Source organism: Eutrema salsugineum, unplaced genomic scaffold (assembly GCF_000478725.1).
Source record: "Eutrema salsugineum unplaced genomic scaffold, Eutsalg1_0 scaffold_23, whole genome shotgun sequence".
Lineage (NCBI taxonomy): Eukaryota > Viridiplantae > Streptophyta > Magnoliopsida > Brassicales > Brassicaceae > Eutrema > Eutrema salsugineum.
In genome coordinates, this window is record NW_006256805.1 from 1,199,209 (window position 1) to 1,217,060 (window position 17,852).

Here is a 17,852-nt window from a genome sequence, read left to right on the forward strand (position 1 = left end):
TGTAAGTTGAAAACTTAAAAAAAATATATATTTACTTTGAACCCCCCCCCCCCCACACACATAATAAATACTTGTAAATATGACTTTCTCAATTTCACATCAAATCAAAAGCGGTAGACTAGTTCTTTATTTTCACTTAATAGGCACAATCTTGTAATTAGACAATGAATGTAGAAGATAGATGTGTCCATTACATGACATTACTTATAAAAACCCATGAAGTTTTGCTTGTGTACTATAGAAAGATCATATATATTATAAGTGAAGTAAATTTTTTGTTTTAAGCTTTCTCATTGAGTTTTAGGGTGGTTAATTATTATATTGTCCCTCACCAAAAAGTTATTAATATTCTTTTAATTGGTTTAATTTAAGTTTAGTTTCAAATCACAATAATTTTGTTTCGGTTTTACAATTACATTAAATCGTAATTTGCAGAGATTTTTACATGTATTTTGTCAATTACATTTATTGCAATATCTGTTGGGCTGGCCGTGTGATACTTTTGTATTAGATTTTCCGAGGTTTTAGTTAACTATCGAAATATATTAACTAAAGAAACATATAATCTCAAAACCCTGGCCGCATATAGGGTATTCCCTAGAAATAAACTCTAGCCTTGAACGTGAAACCTATATGTATATTATGAGTATAGTAGGTTTCTGAGATTGATCATTTATTTTATTGTTCATATTCGGATTCTAAGCTTTACTTGTTCTTGGATAGTTGTCGTTTGTTGTTTCGTTTTTCCTGATTTTTGGAAGCATCGATTTTCCTCTTGCGATGTTCTTCATTGATGGTAATCTTGATACAGAGTTTTGGGGATATGCTTTTCTGGATTCTTTCTATTGGCTTTTGAAGAGAAGTGGAGTTTGTCGTTTGCTGGGTTATATTTTGTTGCAGAGTGTTTCTGATATGGTTACAATGGGGTTTATTTTATGAGAATTCTATGTCTTCATCAATCTTGCCGACTTCGAGTCTTATCTCTGTTTTGGATTCTTATCATTTTGTTAAAAAAGTGAATTCATGGTTCTTCATGGTTTTTCATGTTTGTGTTTTCTTTTTCTTTTTTTTTGGCTCAACAACAACTCTTATTAACCAAAAGTTCATTACAAAGCATTCTTAACATCTCAACAAATGAGATGATCCAATTTAGCAACACAGAATACATGTGTTGTGTTTTATGTTACCGTCCATATTAAATCTAATATTTTACTAAAAATACATGTTGGGTAAGGGAAGTGGTTTTCAAAAGGTGATTCCAATATTCTGATTTCTTTTTTTTTCGGTGGTTTTTAATTTCTTTGACTTTTTATTTTTTGGTGGCTATACATAGCTATGTTTTGAAATCTATTTGTTTGCTTTATGTTTCAAGATAGTGAACTACATCAAATGGTTATTTTATATTATAAAAAGTTAGTAAATTAAGAGCATGTGATTGTTCCAGCTACAGAACCTGATATTGAAAATTATCAATACAAGAAAGAGGCCTATTTCCAACGAATTTGTTATGTTGATTCTAAATCGTCGTAAATTTATGACTCAATTACGTCGAACTACGACGTCGAACTATTTCGTCGTAATTTTGACGTAAAATACTGATGTTGGAAAATCGTCGTAAAATTACGATGATTAAACAACGAATTTTATATCGTCGTAACTTTGTCGTAAACTTTGCATCGATTATACGACGAATTGGCCTCCATCTTGTATTCGACATAATATCAATGTAAATATGATGTAACCTTTATTTCGACGTAAAATGTGATGTAAATATTCAATGGCAATATGTTGGTAACCAAACAAAAAATCTTTATATACCCTCTCTTCTATCATTATTCCATCAACCCAAAAAAACATACAAAGACACAATTTTTTGAGTCTTTGAATGTTTGAGTAAAATTTTTAGTAGTTGAAATTTATATCAAAGTTCAAAATCAAAAAATCAATTATTTGTTTTTGAAATGTCTATATACGATCTACGAAAGTGGATGTATACGCCCAAAGATGTTGAGGGGTCGTTGACTGAAGACTTCAAAAACGGATTGGAAATATTCATGTACCAGGCCGGCCTTATGCAAACTGTAATTAAAAGCGGCAAAATGTATTGTCCTTGTGTAAAATGCAAAAATAGAAAACATATTCCTATTGACACTGTCTGGCAGCATTTATTGAATAGATGATTCATGCCGCAATACTTTATTTGGTATCAGCATGGAGAGGGATATGCTCAAAGTAGTGGTCAGATGACTGCACGGAGTAGTAGTAATCATCAAGAACATGGAGATTTTGAAGTGTCAAATGATTATCAAAGTAGTCAAGTTCAGGGTGAAGATCAGGATAAGATGCATGATATGGTTACTGATGCATTTCATGAAACACATGCTGATATTGTTGAGGAGCCCAATGCAGATGCGAAACGCTTTTATGATATGTTAAACGCAGCAAAACAGCCTCTTTACGAGGGATGTAGAGAAGGTTTATCTAAATTATCATTAGCAGCTCAGATGATGACAATAAAAACTGATCACAATCTATCTGAAGTTTGCATGAATGATTGGGCAGATCTTATTAAAGAGTATTTGCCAGATGATGATTTGGCTGCTGAAACGTAGTATGAAATTCAGAAGCTGGTTTTTAGTCTTGGATTGCCTTCTAAGATGATTGATGTTTGTGTTGATAACTGTATGCTTTTTTGGAGAGATAATGAGAAGCTTCAAGAATGTTGTTTCTGCCAAAAGCCAGGATATAGACCGCAAATTGCTGGGCGTAAGAAGATTCCGTACCAACGAATGTGGTATCTTCCTATAACTGATAGGTTAAAAAGAGTATATCAATCTGAACGGACATCTGCGTTGATGAGATGGCATGCAGAACATTCACAAACAGATGGCAAAATGACTCACCCTTCTGACGGGAAATCTTGGAAACATTTTAACACCGTACATCCAGACTTTGCTAGATCTAAGAGAAATGTTTATCTTGGTCTTTGCACTGACGGGTTTAGTCCATTTGGTATGTCTGGTAGGCAATATTCATTATGGCCTGTGATCCTTACGCCATATAACCTTCCTCCAGATATGTGCATGCAAAGGAAGTTTTTGTTTCTAAGTATCTTAGTCCCTGGTCCAAATCACCCGAAGCGGCCCTTGATGTGTTTTTGCAGCCACTCATACATGAGTTAAACCAGTTGTGGCATGTCGGAGTACGAATATATGACTGTTTGAGTGGTAAAAACTTTACGATGCGAGCGGTGCTTATGTGGACAATAAGCGATTTCCCGGCATACGAAATGCTATCAGGTTGGACAACATATGGGAGGTTATCATGTCCTTATTGTCTTGATAGGACTGATGCATTTCAGCTTAAACATGGTCGGAAAACCTGTTGGTTTGATTGCCACCGTCAGTTTTTACCACCAAACCATCAATATAGAAGAAACAGGCGTTTGTTTATTAAGAACAAATTGATTCGTCTCCCCCCACCAGTGTACCTAACAGGGGTAGATCTTGAAGCGCAAATAGATAATTGGGGTGGACTTGAAACGGTCCTCTAAGGAGGAAATTGGCACACTCCAGCGAATATGCCTGAAGGATATGGGGTTCATCATAATTGGCACAAAAAATTATATTTTGGGATATGCCATACTGGAAAGATCATTTACTGAGACATAATCTTGATGTTATGCACATTGAGAAGAATTTTTTCGATAACATCATGCATACCGTTTTGAACGTCCAAGGAAGAAGCAAAGACAGCGTTAAATCACGGATGGACTTGCCTGATATATGTAATAGAATTGAGTTGCATATTATGAGTAATGGGAAAGCACCAGTTCCGGTATTTTGGTTGGGTGCAGAACAGAAAACGACATTGTTTAATTGGGTATCATCAGCCGTGAAATATCCTGATGGGTATGTATCTTATCTGGCAAAATCTGTGGAGTAAGGACAAAAGTTTTCAGGGATGAAGAGTCATGATTGTCATGTGTTTATGCAACGATTACTTCCTTTTGTGTTTGCTGAACTCCTACCGGGACTTGTCCATGAGGCACTAGGAGGCATTGGAGCTTTCTTTCGTGATTTAAGTACAAGGACAGTATCAGCAGATGTAGTTGCACAACTTTCGACAAATATTCCAATATTGTTGTGCAATTTAGAGAAAATATTTCCACCTGCTTTCTTTGATGTTATGGAACATTTACCTATACACCTCCCTCACGATGCAGAGTTAGGAGCACCTGTTCAGTTTAGGTGGATGTATCCGTTTGGACGCTTTATGAAGCATTTAATGGGTAAGGCTAAAAACTTAGCAAAAATTGAAGGGTCTATCGTGGCGGGAAGTTTGATAGAAGAAACTTCTCATTTCATGTCTTACTATTTTGCTTTAAAAGTTCGTACACGCAAACGGGCTCCAAGACGTTATGACGATGGGGGTGTAGGACAAACTTACGCAGTAGAAGGTGTACCAGATATATTCTCACCAATTAAACGTCTAAGTGGGAATCTAAAAGAAACTTGTTGGTCAAACGAAAAGGACTACCACAGCGCACATACATACATACTTCTGAACTGCGACAAATTGGCTCCTTACGAGAGGTACTACAGGATTATATATATGCATGATTATTGATTACCATGAATTGATGCTGCAAAACAAAATATATACATTAACAATTTTTTTTGCAGCACTTTTGTCAGTCAAGTCCGAGAATGCATTGACGGTGTTTTAAAAGATGAAATTAACAATCTGAAAGACCAACATTATCCATTGTGGTTAAAAGCTCAGGTCGATCATGATGACATGACATATGCAGTATGGTTTCATGAGTTGCTCCATGGTCCTATATCTAAGATAACTACTGCAGCTATGTATTTCACCCGTGGCTACGTTTTTCATACTTACAGTCATGGCACTCAATGGACAACTACCAACTATGGAGTTTGCGTACGAGGTGAAGTGGACTTTTATGGGATCATAAAAGAGATAATTGAAGTGGAATACTCCGGATTAGTAAAGATGAAAACTGTTCTATTCAAATGTGATTGGTTTGATCCAACGATGGGTTGTGGAGTGTGTATTAACAAATTCGGAGTGGTAGATGTAAACGCCTCACGAAGATACAATAAGTTCGAGCTTTTTATACTTGCATCACAAGCAGAACAAGTCACGTTTGTTCCATATCCTCGAGTTCGAAGTACTGGAATTTCATAGTTGACGGTTATTAAAGTTGCTCGAAGGGGTATAATTGATGGTGTAGATCTCCCGCCTATGCAACAAGATGATTGTGTAGACATTACTGAACCTGAGGTTGAAGAACATGTTCTTTTAATTGATCCACGTAATCGACAAGTTGAAGATCTCCATGGGGACGAAACTGAAGAAGCTGCTGGTGAATTTGAAACAAGCAGTGATGAAGATGATGAGATTGAGGACGGCGATGAAGATGATGATGAACACAATGACATATCTCCGGAAGACGTACCTGAATGCTAAACATAAATAATTAGTTTGTCGTCTCATGCATTAAACGTAATTTTAAATGTTTTGGTCAAAGAAAGTTTGTTAAATCTTATAAAAGTAACTTTTTATACATCAAAATGTGTAAAAGTGAAAGACAATTATTTAAAGAAAATTAACAAAAGTTGACTTTGGACAGGTATTGACTTTTGCGACGGATTTACGACGATTTTGATGAAATCATCGTAAATTCGTCGTTATGCTTTAACCCTACACCTATAGGGTTTGGCTTTCTCACCTTAATGGTTTTTTTGTGCAGTTTCCTGAGGAAACTCATGTATTCTATAAGGAGTTGTAGAGAATTGTCGTAAATTCGTCGTAATGTACCGTCAAAGTTACGACGAAATCTAACCCCTAAATCTTGTAATCATCATTTTCTTGGCTATATGATGGATTTCAATTATGAGAATTATATGGTTTACCATCTCATAAGATACATATCCTTTATATACAAAAAAAAAATTTAAAATTTTCACATATATATGTTTATCAAGTGTTCTTAAGTACTTATATACATTTAGGGAAACATGTAAGGATTCATCTTAAACATTAGTAAATTCATCATTAAGCTGTATATACATACAAGAAGTTTTACTGAACACATATACAATGTTTAGTAATGCATGTAGGTACTTAGGCATGTATAAATTTTTCATTTAATCAAATTTTGAAAAATATGTCAGTAAATTCGTCGTAATGTTACGTCAAATTTACGACAAGTTGTGGAAACTCAGCTGTTATGTAAATTATGATTTATAATATTTCATCGTAAATTTGTCGTAATATTATGACGAATTTACGACGATTTGCCACGATCATCGTAAATCCATCGTATAACCCAAAGACAGCCACATGTGTTTCTCCTATTCGATTTGTGGCTCGGTGGATACTGTGCGTCGGAAATAGAATGGTTTCGTCGTAAATTTGTTGTAAATTTACGACGAATTTACGATGAATATAAAATCTATATATATGGATGCACCCTTCTCCACTTCGTCGCTCATTCCTCTTGTCTTCTCTCTCTCCGCCTGCCTTCTCTCCTCTTCTCCAATTCTTCTCCTCCATGTCTTCTCTCCTTTTTAAGGTATTTTTTTTTAATTTTTAAAATATATAATTAATATTATTTCTTATTAATTTAGGATTGGAATTAGTTTAGGTTTGGAATTAGTTTAGGTTCGGAATTTGTTAGAATTAGGTTCGGAATTTGTTAAAATTAGGTTCGGAATTAGATAATAGGTCCGGAAAATAATTTTAATTACTATTTTGCCTTTTGCAGACGATTTCTCTTCGAAAGACCCACTACATCAACGCTATGGCGAACGGACATTCTCTTTCCCAAACGTCTGCCTCGGGTAATACTGAGATCCCGTCTTCCTCCGGAGCCTCTCAGGTTCCGAACACGGCGGCTGAGCAGTTTCCACCACCGCCTCCACCACCATCTTCACCACCGGCACCCGAACCCCGCCCTCCGCATCCGTATGCTCGATATACGGTGGAGGACTTATTAGTCCTACCAGGACAGGGGGTTTACGACGTCTGGTCCCTCGGAAAAGCGGAATTTGTAGGGCTTTGGTTCATCCTTAGCCTGGTCTTGAACACTTTTGTTGATGTCTTAATGTTTGCTGTTAATATGTTTCTTGAGGGATACAGAAACTCCTTTCTTGGCAAAAATCCTAGGAGGCTCATCCACCGGATTTATCAGCTTTGAAGATGTTGATGAAAAAAGCAATGAAAATGGTATATGTTTTATCATTGATTTGTTTCCTTTGAAAACTCTGTAATCATTTATAATCGCTGATACTTTGATAGACGGTGAACGATGTTCCTCTTGGAGTTACGCAAGCTGGACTTTCGTGGTATCTTAGTCAAAGATATTGTAAAAATTAAGAATAGTGCTATACATAGTAATTTAGTGTTCACACTCCTCTAAGGAAGTTTCTCATATGTTTTAAATAGAAGCAATGCCGAAATCAAAAGAGTTGATAAGGATAATCCAACTTTATTCAGCCATTGATTAACTTGAGACCAAACACATAATGGAGGTAAATAAATGTTTAGGCTTGAAAGTACTTGAAGATTGTATAGTTTCGTTACTGTTCAATGATGCAATATAGGCGCTAGCTGATATAATGGCCAAAAACTTGAAATGCAGAAGGGAAATCACTGTGGTTACATTCTTTCACCGTTCTCCGTCAGGATAGACACTGGTCCTTTAGAATACGTACGAGCTAAAGTCACAGTCGACCGTAAATAGCATTCCCTCCTTGGCTTTCTTTAAATTAACATAAGAAGTTCGACCGTAAATAGTATTCCCTCCTTGGCCTTCTTTAAATTAACAAAAGAAGTTCTTGGGCTGAAGGTGAAAACCAAAATCTTAATGTATTTTTATTGTTATCATGCACATGTTTTATTTATTTATATACATTGAAATTGTCTCATAGAGAACAAATTATAACTTAAAATACAGCGCCGAATAACTCTTATATGAAATTATAAAAATACAGTGCCGAATAACAGTTATATGTAAGCCAAATTGAAGATGATTATATATTTATTTGTGTAGGTAGATCTGCTTCTAGAGATAGTTACCCAGAGTATGCATCTTTTTTGCTGTATTGAGGTATATGTTTCGTGTGCTTCAAGTTAGCGAGTTTGTGTTCTTTTTTGTTTTTTGTTTTTTTTGTTTGGGTTTCGATCTGTTTTACTCTCTATGCGATTCTAATGTTCTTTTCCGAGTGTTTGCAAATGGAGGCTCACCTGCTGAGAACAAGAGGAAGCTAGAGAATTTGGATGAAACAAGAAATGGAGAGGTAGTTCAAGCCAAAGAATCAAAAAGAGGTGAAGTAAAGAAAGCGAAGAAGCATGGCCATTAAAAGAAAATCAATTAGAAGAAGTTTATATTACATCGGCTTTAAAATATATACATTTCTATCGACTCGCGGGGTGTTTCGTAATAGTGCTTGGAGTATAAACCATATTGATCAATTCGTGCGTTGAAATAAAATTTTGTTTTTATTTATAATAACAATTTAAAAGTATGATAGCAAAAAGAAGATGAAGAAGACAAATAGAAGAAGGTAAGTGTACATGTAGGTAAAAACCAGCCAGTGGAAATGTTTATCGATGGTCTGACATTGTGGTTTTGCATCTGCACTTATGATAGAGATAAAAACCAAAGAAAAAATTGTTTACCTATGTTCAAATAACATGGTATTACGTCTGGGCTTGGGGAAAAGATAAATATCACTAAAAAAGAGACAAAAACTATTAAATGAATTGTTTACATACCCTCTACCACCATAGGTGGAGCCACATACATTTTGTTGGGGGCATACCCCCAATAAAATTTAAAAAATTAGTGTAAGTTAATTAAGCCCAAAATTAATGCCCCCAGTCATCAAATGATATATGCCTCCAATGAAATTTAAAAAATTAGTGTAAGTTAATTAAGCCCAAAATTAATGCCCCCAGTCATCAAACCCAATAAAAAGCCTAACACAAACTAAGAGAAGAAAAGAAACGTGATTGTTTTAAAAAAATAAAGAAGATCCCAATGTCCCACATCGATGTCTAGTACATCAGATTCTAAAAAAGGATATGTATATATACAGTTTATTTTAAAGGTAATAATATTCGTCTTTTTCTTGGGTTCAAAATTTGAAAGCCTTTACGTCTAAAAAAACATTGCTTTGGTTTCAATTTAAAAAGCATTATTTTAGTTTAACCTGGTCCACCGGTTTAATTATCGGTTCACAGAGTTTAATTGGTTTTTATTGGATTTTTGAAGTTTTTGAAAATTCGGTTTTAATAGGTACCGAATTGTCAGCTGCTTTTAGTTAATCAGTTCAATTGGCTGGTCCAATCTGAGTTTTAAACATCCTTGCAAACAAAATTAGCAACTATGAATCAGTTAGTAAGTTCCGTCCATAATTTTTTATATTGTTTAATTATTTATTTTGATTTATTTTTTTCACTTGATTCAAGTTAGTAACACAATTTTTCTTTTTCTCAGTCGATGAAAATTTTTTTGAAAAGAAAATTCAGTTCAATATCCAAGGTTCAGAATAATTTGGATGATTTGCCATGGGATCCCGCTAAACGTAAAAAGATTTTGGAATAGATTTTGGAATATCATCCAAATCAAAGAAATAAGGTAAGATGCAAGTAATTTGATAGAGGACCTTGTAAGCTTTATGGTCATAATTTCCCCAGGAAAATCATTAAGAAGATTTAATCCAGCTTGGTTTGATCAGTATAGTAATTGGCTTGAGTACAGCGTATCAAAAGATAAAGCCTTCTGTTTGTGCTGTTACTTGTTTAGAGATGATATACAAAAACAAGGTGAGAATGATGCGCTTGTGACGGAAGGTTTTTCTAGTTGGAACAAATCTGAAAGATTAGCTATTCACGTGTGTTCTATGAATAGCTTTCACAATATTGCTGTTAAGAAGTGTGATTTTCTGATGAAGCAAAATCATTCTATTGAGCATGATTTTTATAAGCAAGATGATGTGGCAAAAATGAGTATCGTATTCGGTTAAATGCCTCAATTGATGCTTCTAGATATTTGTTGCGACAATGATTATCTTTCCGTGCTCATGATGAGTCAGTAAAGTCTGATAATACAGGGAATTTCAAACAACTCTTGAAATACACAGAAGAACAGAACGAGGTTGTAAGTAAGGTTGTTTTAGAGAATGCTCCAAAAAATAACCTAATGATTTCTCTTCCAATTCAGAAGGATATTGTACACTGTTTTACAGAAGAAGTTGTGAAATCTATTATAGAAGAAATTGATCATGGTGTTTTTGGTCTATTGGTGGATGAATCTGTTGATGTTTCACACAAGGAACAAATGGCTGTTGTTTTTCAGTTTGTCGATTAGATAGGAACAATCAAATAAAGATTTATCGGTGTTGTTCATGTAAGAGATACATCTTCCTTGACTCTCAATGATAGAAGACCGTCCTAGAATTGTCACACACTTGGCTCGGTGGAGGTTGATAGATCCTTGGATCCAGTCCGGTTCGGTGAAAGAGATGCTAAGGCGTGAGCAGGAGCTCGAAAATCCTTAGGCCCAATTCCAAAGAAGATACGATCAAGGGGGTTGCGATACCGGATGTTAGGGTGTGAGACGAGTCCCGAAATTCCCTAAGCCCCAAATATGACTACAACTCTCTTTCTCACTTTGGAATCGAAGGCTGCGTCAAGCAGGATGAAACTACTTGATAAACTGAAGATCGATCAATGGCTAACCACCAAAATATCGACAAAGTTCTTAGAGAACAAAAGAGAAAACTCAAAGAGAAATTTTTATAAAAAGATAAGTCATATGGTTCTGAATACATCGATGCCTTTATATAGAGGCTAAAAGGAAGACCATAGGTCATTACAGAAATTAAAGGACATTAAATGAAACTAAATGAGACTAGATGCGTTGAATAACGATTGGATTTCTGGATGACCCTTCGCGTCCTCTCGCTAGACCTTTGAGCTCCTTGACCGTTATACTTTGGCCGCGAATCGAACTATGGTCGTGAGATGGGCGTGCATTAACCTCGTTAAAATCCCATTCGGAAAACCCAGTGGGACATAACCGAATGTAAGGAAAAAGAGTATTAACACAACACCCCAACCAGGTCAGTTCGGACCAGAATACATGAGCACGGTCATGACTTTGTGAACGGGTGTTAGATCGTCAGCTCGGCCTTGGGTCTTTAGCTCGGTAAGAACTTGTTGGATTGCTCCCATGAGCTTCTTGGTACACGACTTGGTCATCGGTCCAGTTGGCATGGCCAGGACGTCGTTTTGGTCGGCTCCTCGATCTTGTACCCCGTCCTGAACCTCGTCTTCGTTTAGCTTGGCCACTTGGTCTTGAGTTCCGGGCTGAACCTCGACTTGTTCCTCATCCTTAGCTCCTATCGGTTCCATGATTCTATCACTCAAGCATGCTATAGATGATTTCTTTGCTAAGTATGGATTGAGCTTGCAAAATATAAGAGGCCAAGGTTATGATGGAGCGAGTAACATGAAAGGTGAATTTAATGGTCTTCGGTCTTTGATTCTAAGGGAAAACAGTTCCGGCTATTATGTTCATTGCTTTGCTCATCAACTTCAGTTGGTTGTAGTGGCAATTGCAAAGAAACATTTTGAAGTTGGTGATTTTTTCGATAAGATATCTGCAGTGTTGAATGGAGCTTCGTGCAAACGACAAGATAAGTTTCAAGAAATATACCGAGAAGAAATTGAAAAAAAAATCAATGATAGTGAAATTAGCACAGGGAAAGGGAAGAATCAAGATTGTTTTCTTCCAAGGCTAGCAGTGACTCGTTGGGTTCTCATCATAAAACATTGTTGCGCTTGGTCGTCAATAGTTACTAAGGTGCTTGAATTTATTCAAACCGAAGGCATTGAAGATTCGAAGAAACGTCAAGCATATGGTCTTGCTATTTACTTGCACACATATGATTGTGTGTTCTATATGCATTTAATGTTGCATATCTTGGGGCTAACTGAGAATTTATCCATGGCTTTGCAAACAATAGATCAAGACATTCTCAATGCTGTTTCGTTAGTCGAATCTACGAAGCGAGAACTACAGAAGTTAAGAGATGATGGATGGGACTCACTGATGGTTACGGTTCATTCTTTTTGTAAGAAACATGACATTGACATGATCATGATGGAAGATGAGTTTGTTGATTTCAGAAGGCCAAGAAAGAAAACCAATACAACAAATTTACATCATTACAAGATCAGTTGTTTTAATTTTGTTCTGGATTTGCAGCTTCAAGAGTTCAATGATTGTATTACGGAAGTAAACACTCAACTCCTTATTTGCATGGCTTCTTTAAGTCCCACAAGTTCGTTCAAGCAGCTTGATAAAGATAAGTTGATGAAGTTAGTTGAGTTCTATCCAGATGATTTTACTTCTGATGAGCGTTTTTCTCTTGAGCAGCAATTTGACATCTACATTGATAATGTAAAAGAAGATAAACGATTTAGTAATTTGAAAAGTCTTGGAGATCTTTCGCGTCTGATGGTGGAAACACGAAAAGATCTTATACATCCTCTTATTTACAGACTATTGAAGTTGGCATTGACTTTACCAGTGGCTACAGCAACAGTTGAGAGATGTTTTTCTGAAATGAAGTTTGTGAAGACAACCTCTCGCAATCGAATTGGAGATCAATTTTTAAGTGATTGTCTTGTTTGTTTTATTGAAAAAGATTTGTTTGAATCGGTTACAAATGAAACAGTGATGAAAAGATGTCAAACCATGGCTCAACGTAGAGTATGCTTGTAAGGTGGTTTTAATAGTATTTATAAACTATTTTTATTTTTATGTAGGATTTTTTGAATATTTATTTTTTTTACGTTTAAATATTTATGCCCCCAATAAAAAAATGTCTGCCCCCATCCATCATCTCTTAACTTCTGTAGTTCTCGCTTCGTAGATTCGACAAAAAATGTCTGCCTCTTTTGTTTACCACCTTACAGGAGGAATGGTAGTGGCACCTAAAACATATCGATTTATGATCAATTTATTTTTTTATTCTTGAGGGACATGTAGTGATGGACATTCAATCACTATTAGTTGATTTCTTCTGTATTTCTGATTGTTGTTTAGTTAAAATCTCTGGTACATGTAAGTTTAGATAAGAACCATAAGGAGGAGAGCAAAAAATTACCAAAGGATGCTATGATACTTATGGTTGCGTGTCCGCGTTTGCAAGTAAAATTAGAACAAACAAGATGTAATCATAAAAGTTAAGAAATAGATTGTTTATCCACACTTTGATACCATGGTTTTGTGTCTAGACTTGCAAAAAAGATAAAAAAAAGTAACAAAACAAAAAACGACAAAAACAATTAAATGGATTGTTTTACCTATGATTTTATACAATGTTTTGTGCATACACTTACAAAAATTATAAAAACCGATCAGAAAGAGAAAAAAAAACTATCAAAAGGATTTCTAACCTACACTTTGATATTATGGTTTTATGCGCACGATTGTTAGAAAGATAAGAATCAACGAGAAGAATAGATGCTTCAGGCAAAGCGGAGAGAATATTTCCTCAAGAGAGAGATTAAAAAGGATAGTCTTAACAATATGTCTGTAATTTTTTTTATTATATGTATTATATTGTTGTTAATTTGTGTTTGGTTTGTTATCATAGTATCAAATAACAAATTTAATCATCTATTTAGGTTTATTTGTTTAGGTTTATTATCGGTAACAAATTTAATAATCTAACTAATGTAATTAATTGATGAAACATTTCCGCCCGTACAAGGTGCGAGGCTAAATACCTAGTTTTTAAATATTCGTGAGTGTTTAATAACATTAGTTTTTTTTTCAGAATTTTTTTTGAGGCCATAACAAAAATAAAAGATAATTTAAAATAAATATAATGCAGAAACATAAGTGAAAAAAGGAAAAAATAATAATAATTTGTTCACCAAGAATTTACAATAGAAAGCTTTAAGTATAGTGTGATTAATAGACAAAATCGTACATGAAAATAATATATAAAATAGGATCTTTTATATAAATTATAAACTTTTTAAATATTTTAAATAAGCAAAATGAAATCAAATGGGAAAAAAAAAGAACCATTGTGCTTAAAGAAAGAAAATAAGCAGATGTGAACAATCAAAACGAAAAAAAAAAATTATTTTCTTAAGAGAAATAGATGAGGTTTGAGATATTAGTGAGAATGTAAGATTACCAAAATTTTTTTAAAAAAAAAATAATTTTGCCTTGAAACTACACATAATAAATGTTAGTAAATATGACTTTCTCAATTTCATATCAAATCAAACGCCGTAGGCCAGTGTTTCATTTTTACTTAACAAGCACGACCCTTTGTCAAACGTTGATATCCATATCTCCTCCATAGTTATTGGTTCCAGAAGTATATGGTTTTGGATCTGGTTGATAGAAGGATGATTTTTTTTTGTATTTCTATGAGATGATACCCTACATCCTTCAAGAAGAATAACTTCTTAAAGTAAGCTTCTGTTACCTCTCCCAAATCTTCATTATTAAACTATTCATTCCCCTCATTGTTAAACTATTCATTCACCTCCAAATCAATCAGGCTTTGTATCTTGTTTTGAGGTCTTCTGTTCTTTGTGGTTGCATGGAAAACTTGGTGTTCATGTCCACTTCTCTCAATCACCACAATCTATTATTATTATTTTTTTGTCTTCAAAAGGTTCCTTCATGCAGATACTCTATCCTTAGCTCTTTTCTTAATTAATTAGTTTTTCTTGGTTAAAATGGAGTTTATTAAGTCGCAAAATTAAACTTCTGATGGATTTTCTGGATCGTGATGGCTGTTTAGGAGATTTTTGGTCTTCTTGTGAGAGCAAGTCTCCTGCAAAACCGAGAAACACGTGAAGACCTGGAACATATGATGAGGGTGTATTTTCTGAAGGCTCTCTGACGCTCAAGTCAGAAAACAACCAAAAAGTACACTAAGTGACTAATTGGAGAGCATAAAGAGATCGGAAAACTATGGAAAATAAAGTGGGCCGAGTGTTCTTGAGAATAGTGGAATCAGCTCAGGCCTTTAGTGGTGATGGACTTTTTGTTGTGAAAAGAGAGGAAAGGAAAAGTTTGTTGGTGGAAAAACTCCACGGCTTAGGGACTACAATGGAAAGGAAGTGAAGAGATGGTCCTAATAGTGACTGCAAAGTATAAAATGCTAGCGTCTAAGACCCACAAGTATCTAGAGAGATATTATGAACCTTATGATGGTTAAAGTGTGTGTCCCCCTTTCTTGTTGGAAGTGATAAAATATTTATAGGATTTTACCTGACCCGGGTTAGTATACCGGGTCGGTCTGCTGATAGTGAATCGGGTGTTCGATCCACGACCCGACTTGACTCGGTTTGATTCTTTTGCTTGCATCACACTTCTGACGGTCTCACCAACTTTTTTTGGCATGTTATGCCTGATACGAGACCGCTCCTTGGCGCGTCTTTCTCCCTCAATTTATGGATTGGGTCGGCGGTTCAGACGCGGTATGGCTTTCGCTGAACCTTTGTTTTTCCCTCTAGTTTCTGTGAAAGGTCACTGTCGCCTGACACATGTAAGAAAGATGCATTAAATGGCAATCTCGTGGATTTGTAAGGGTATAAACAATCAAATCAGACTAAGACATCTTCCTATTATCGAATGGAGGGAAATTTGAATAGTATTTCCCGCTTATGGATTCACTCATACCTGACCTGGATCCCTCGATAGTAGGACTGGGCTGCCGGGATTGCTTAGATGGATGACTCCGCTTTCCGGATACCTATGTGGGCCACACTTCCTTATATCCTGACCCTTTTGGATTACCGAATTTAAGCCTAGGACATAGAGAAGGTGACCTCTCCTCATCCTGACCACTCACTTTTCGACCTCCTTGTCCCTGACACCATGGCCTACACTGTCAGATACGAGGAACCCGCGAACATGTAGCCTATCGTGCTGGATCTCCCCTCCTGAATCCAAATGAATCGGAGGTCTGGTGCTATATATGATTAGATTGTATTGGGTTGTAAGTCCAGTAATAATCCTAATTTGGTCCGGAGAAAGGGGGGGGGGCGTTCCTGCAAAAAAAAAACATAGAAGCCACGTGCATGTGATTCATCCACGTAAGAAATATCGAATTTATTCCCAACAATGGTTTGATTAAGACTTATATTAGGAAATTTATTTTCTGATCTTGTAATATTCTCCATTACTATCCTTGGAAGATAAGATGATTTATTCCTCCAAACTTCAACCATTCTTACTCTTTAATAAACTTTTGTGTAGCTGATAGCTAAGACTTTTCAGCCTTTATAGAGGTATCAATCCCATGTCTATGTAGTACAAAGGGTTATCAAACCAAACTTGTGGAGAGGCACTAATCTATGATGCTTATTAACTTAATTCAAGTTGATCAAGAAAGGGTTGGGTGGTTTAATCTACTTAAGATGCAAGTAAGAGCAGAAATGAAACAAGCAATGAAATTTAAGCCAAATTAAGATGCAAATAACAACAAATAAACTAAGCAAATGATCGGATGATGATATTAGATGATAAAGGCAGAGGCTTTAGACAGGATAAAAGACTCGGGTGCTTCCAAGCTAAACTAGCGAGTTAATGAATCAATATTATCAAGCAGCTTCATTTAACATGAACTCAAAATAAGTTAATCCTCTCATGAAGGTATTAAACATCTAAAATGATCCTCTTTCATACCAAAATCCTTTTTGAGAAGCATGAATCAGCCAGCTTTAAGATCCCGTTCAATAAGTCATTCAAGAAGAACAAACTATCACTCTCATGATGAAAGACTCTTAAACCTCTAACCGATTGGTTCAGACATTTCTACAAACACTTTTGATGTGAGATATGTCTTAGATCTGGACCGCATGTGATGTTCATGGATCCAGCTTAGAGATATGATCGGTTAGAGAATGAAACATGCAAGACTAGACCCCTAAACTCGCTACTCTATCGTGAAATATCTAAAACCTCTTAAGCGGACTACTCACTAATCATAAAAAGCTCACTAAATCCTTTGCAAGATGTGTAGCTAATCATGATTAGAAGCTTTGATGCTGGTGAATAAAAGAAATCAAAGAGAACAAGATCTTCACATGAAAACGAGATATCAGATTAGAATAATTAAGTTTCACAAAAGAGGCAAGTTCTCAAAGCTAAAAACAGGTAGGAAATAATATAAGATAAAAGATGATTAGGTTTTTGGTCCTAAAAACTATATATAGTGAAGGCTAAGTGTTGCGGGTCAGCCCGGAACAAACCGGGTACTGAGCGCTCTTCTTGGGTCGTCGAGTGAGCACCTCGGTGTGTGAGAGAGTGAAGCCGAGGTCTTGATGTCAAGGGGTGCAAGTGAGCAAAGATCAGGATGAAGATCTCATGAAGAACACGTCAAGAACATGCATGAACCCTAGTCTTCAATCCATCTTCACGTGCATTCTCCGAGTCAGCTTGTTCTTGAATCTGGGTTTGTGACAAGGGGCCTCGGCATGCAATGCTGGGGGGCCTGGTAGTCGAGGGATCAGGGCAGATGAAGTCCGACATGCAATGCCGGGGTCTTGAAGCTGAGGTTCATGTCCAACACTTAGTCTTTTTCAGCTTCGCTTCTTCAGCATGCATGCCTCGATCTTGATACACCGAGGAGTTAGCACGAGGCCTAGTCCAAAGAGGTTCAAGGGATGAGCCTCCGCCTAAGCAATATCGAGGTGATGCCGAGGCTCGCAGAAATACTTACCGCATATCGCAACTCCTTAGGCTTGTGCCGATCAACTTGTCTCCCGGTTGCAAT

General features: G+C 35.9%; 1 protein-coding gene across 1 annotated transcript; it reads left to right on the plus strand.

The window, feature by feature from the left end:
- Positions 1–6,829: 6,829 nt before the first annotated feature.
- Positions 6,830–12,648, plus strand: LOC112086126. The gene is given in 8 exon segments (XM_024154903.1): positions 6,830–7,134; positions 9,839–9,992; positions 10,100–10,196; positions 10,287–10,458; positions 11,452–11,540; positions 11,703–12,157; positions 12,305–12,499; positions 12,601–12,648. Coding segments are annotated over 8 exon segments (1,515 nt in total).
- The last annotated feature ends 5,204 nt before the right edge of the window (positions 12,649–17,852 follow it).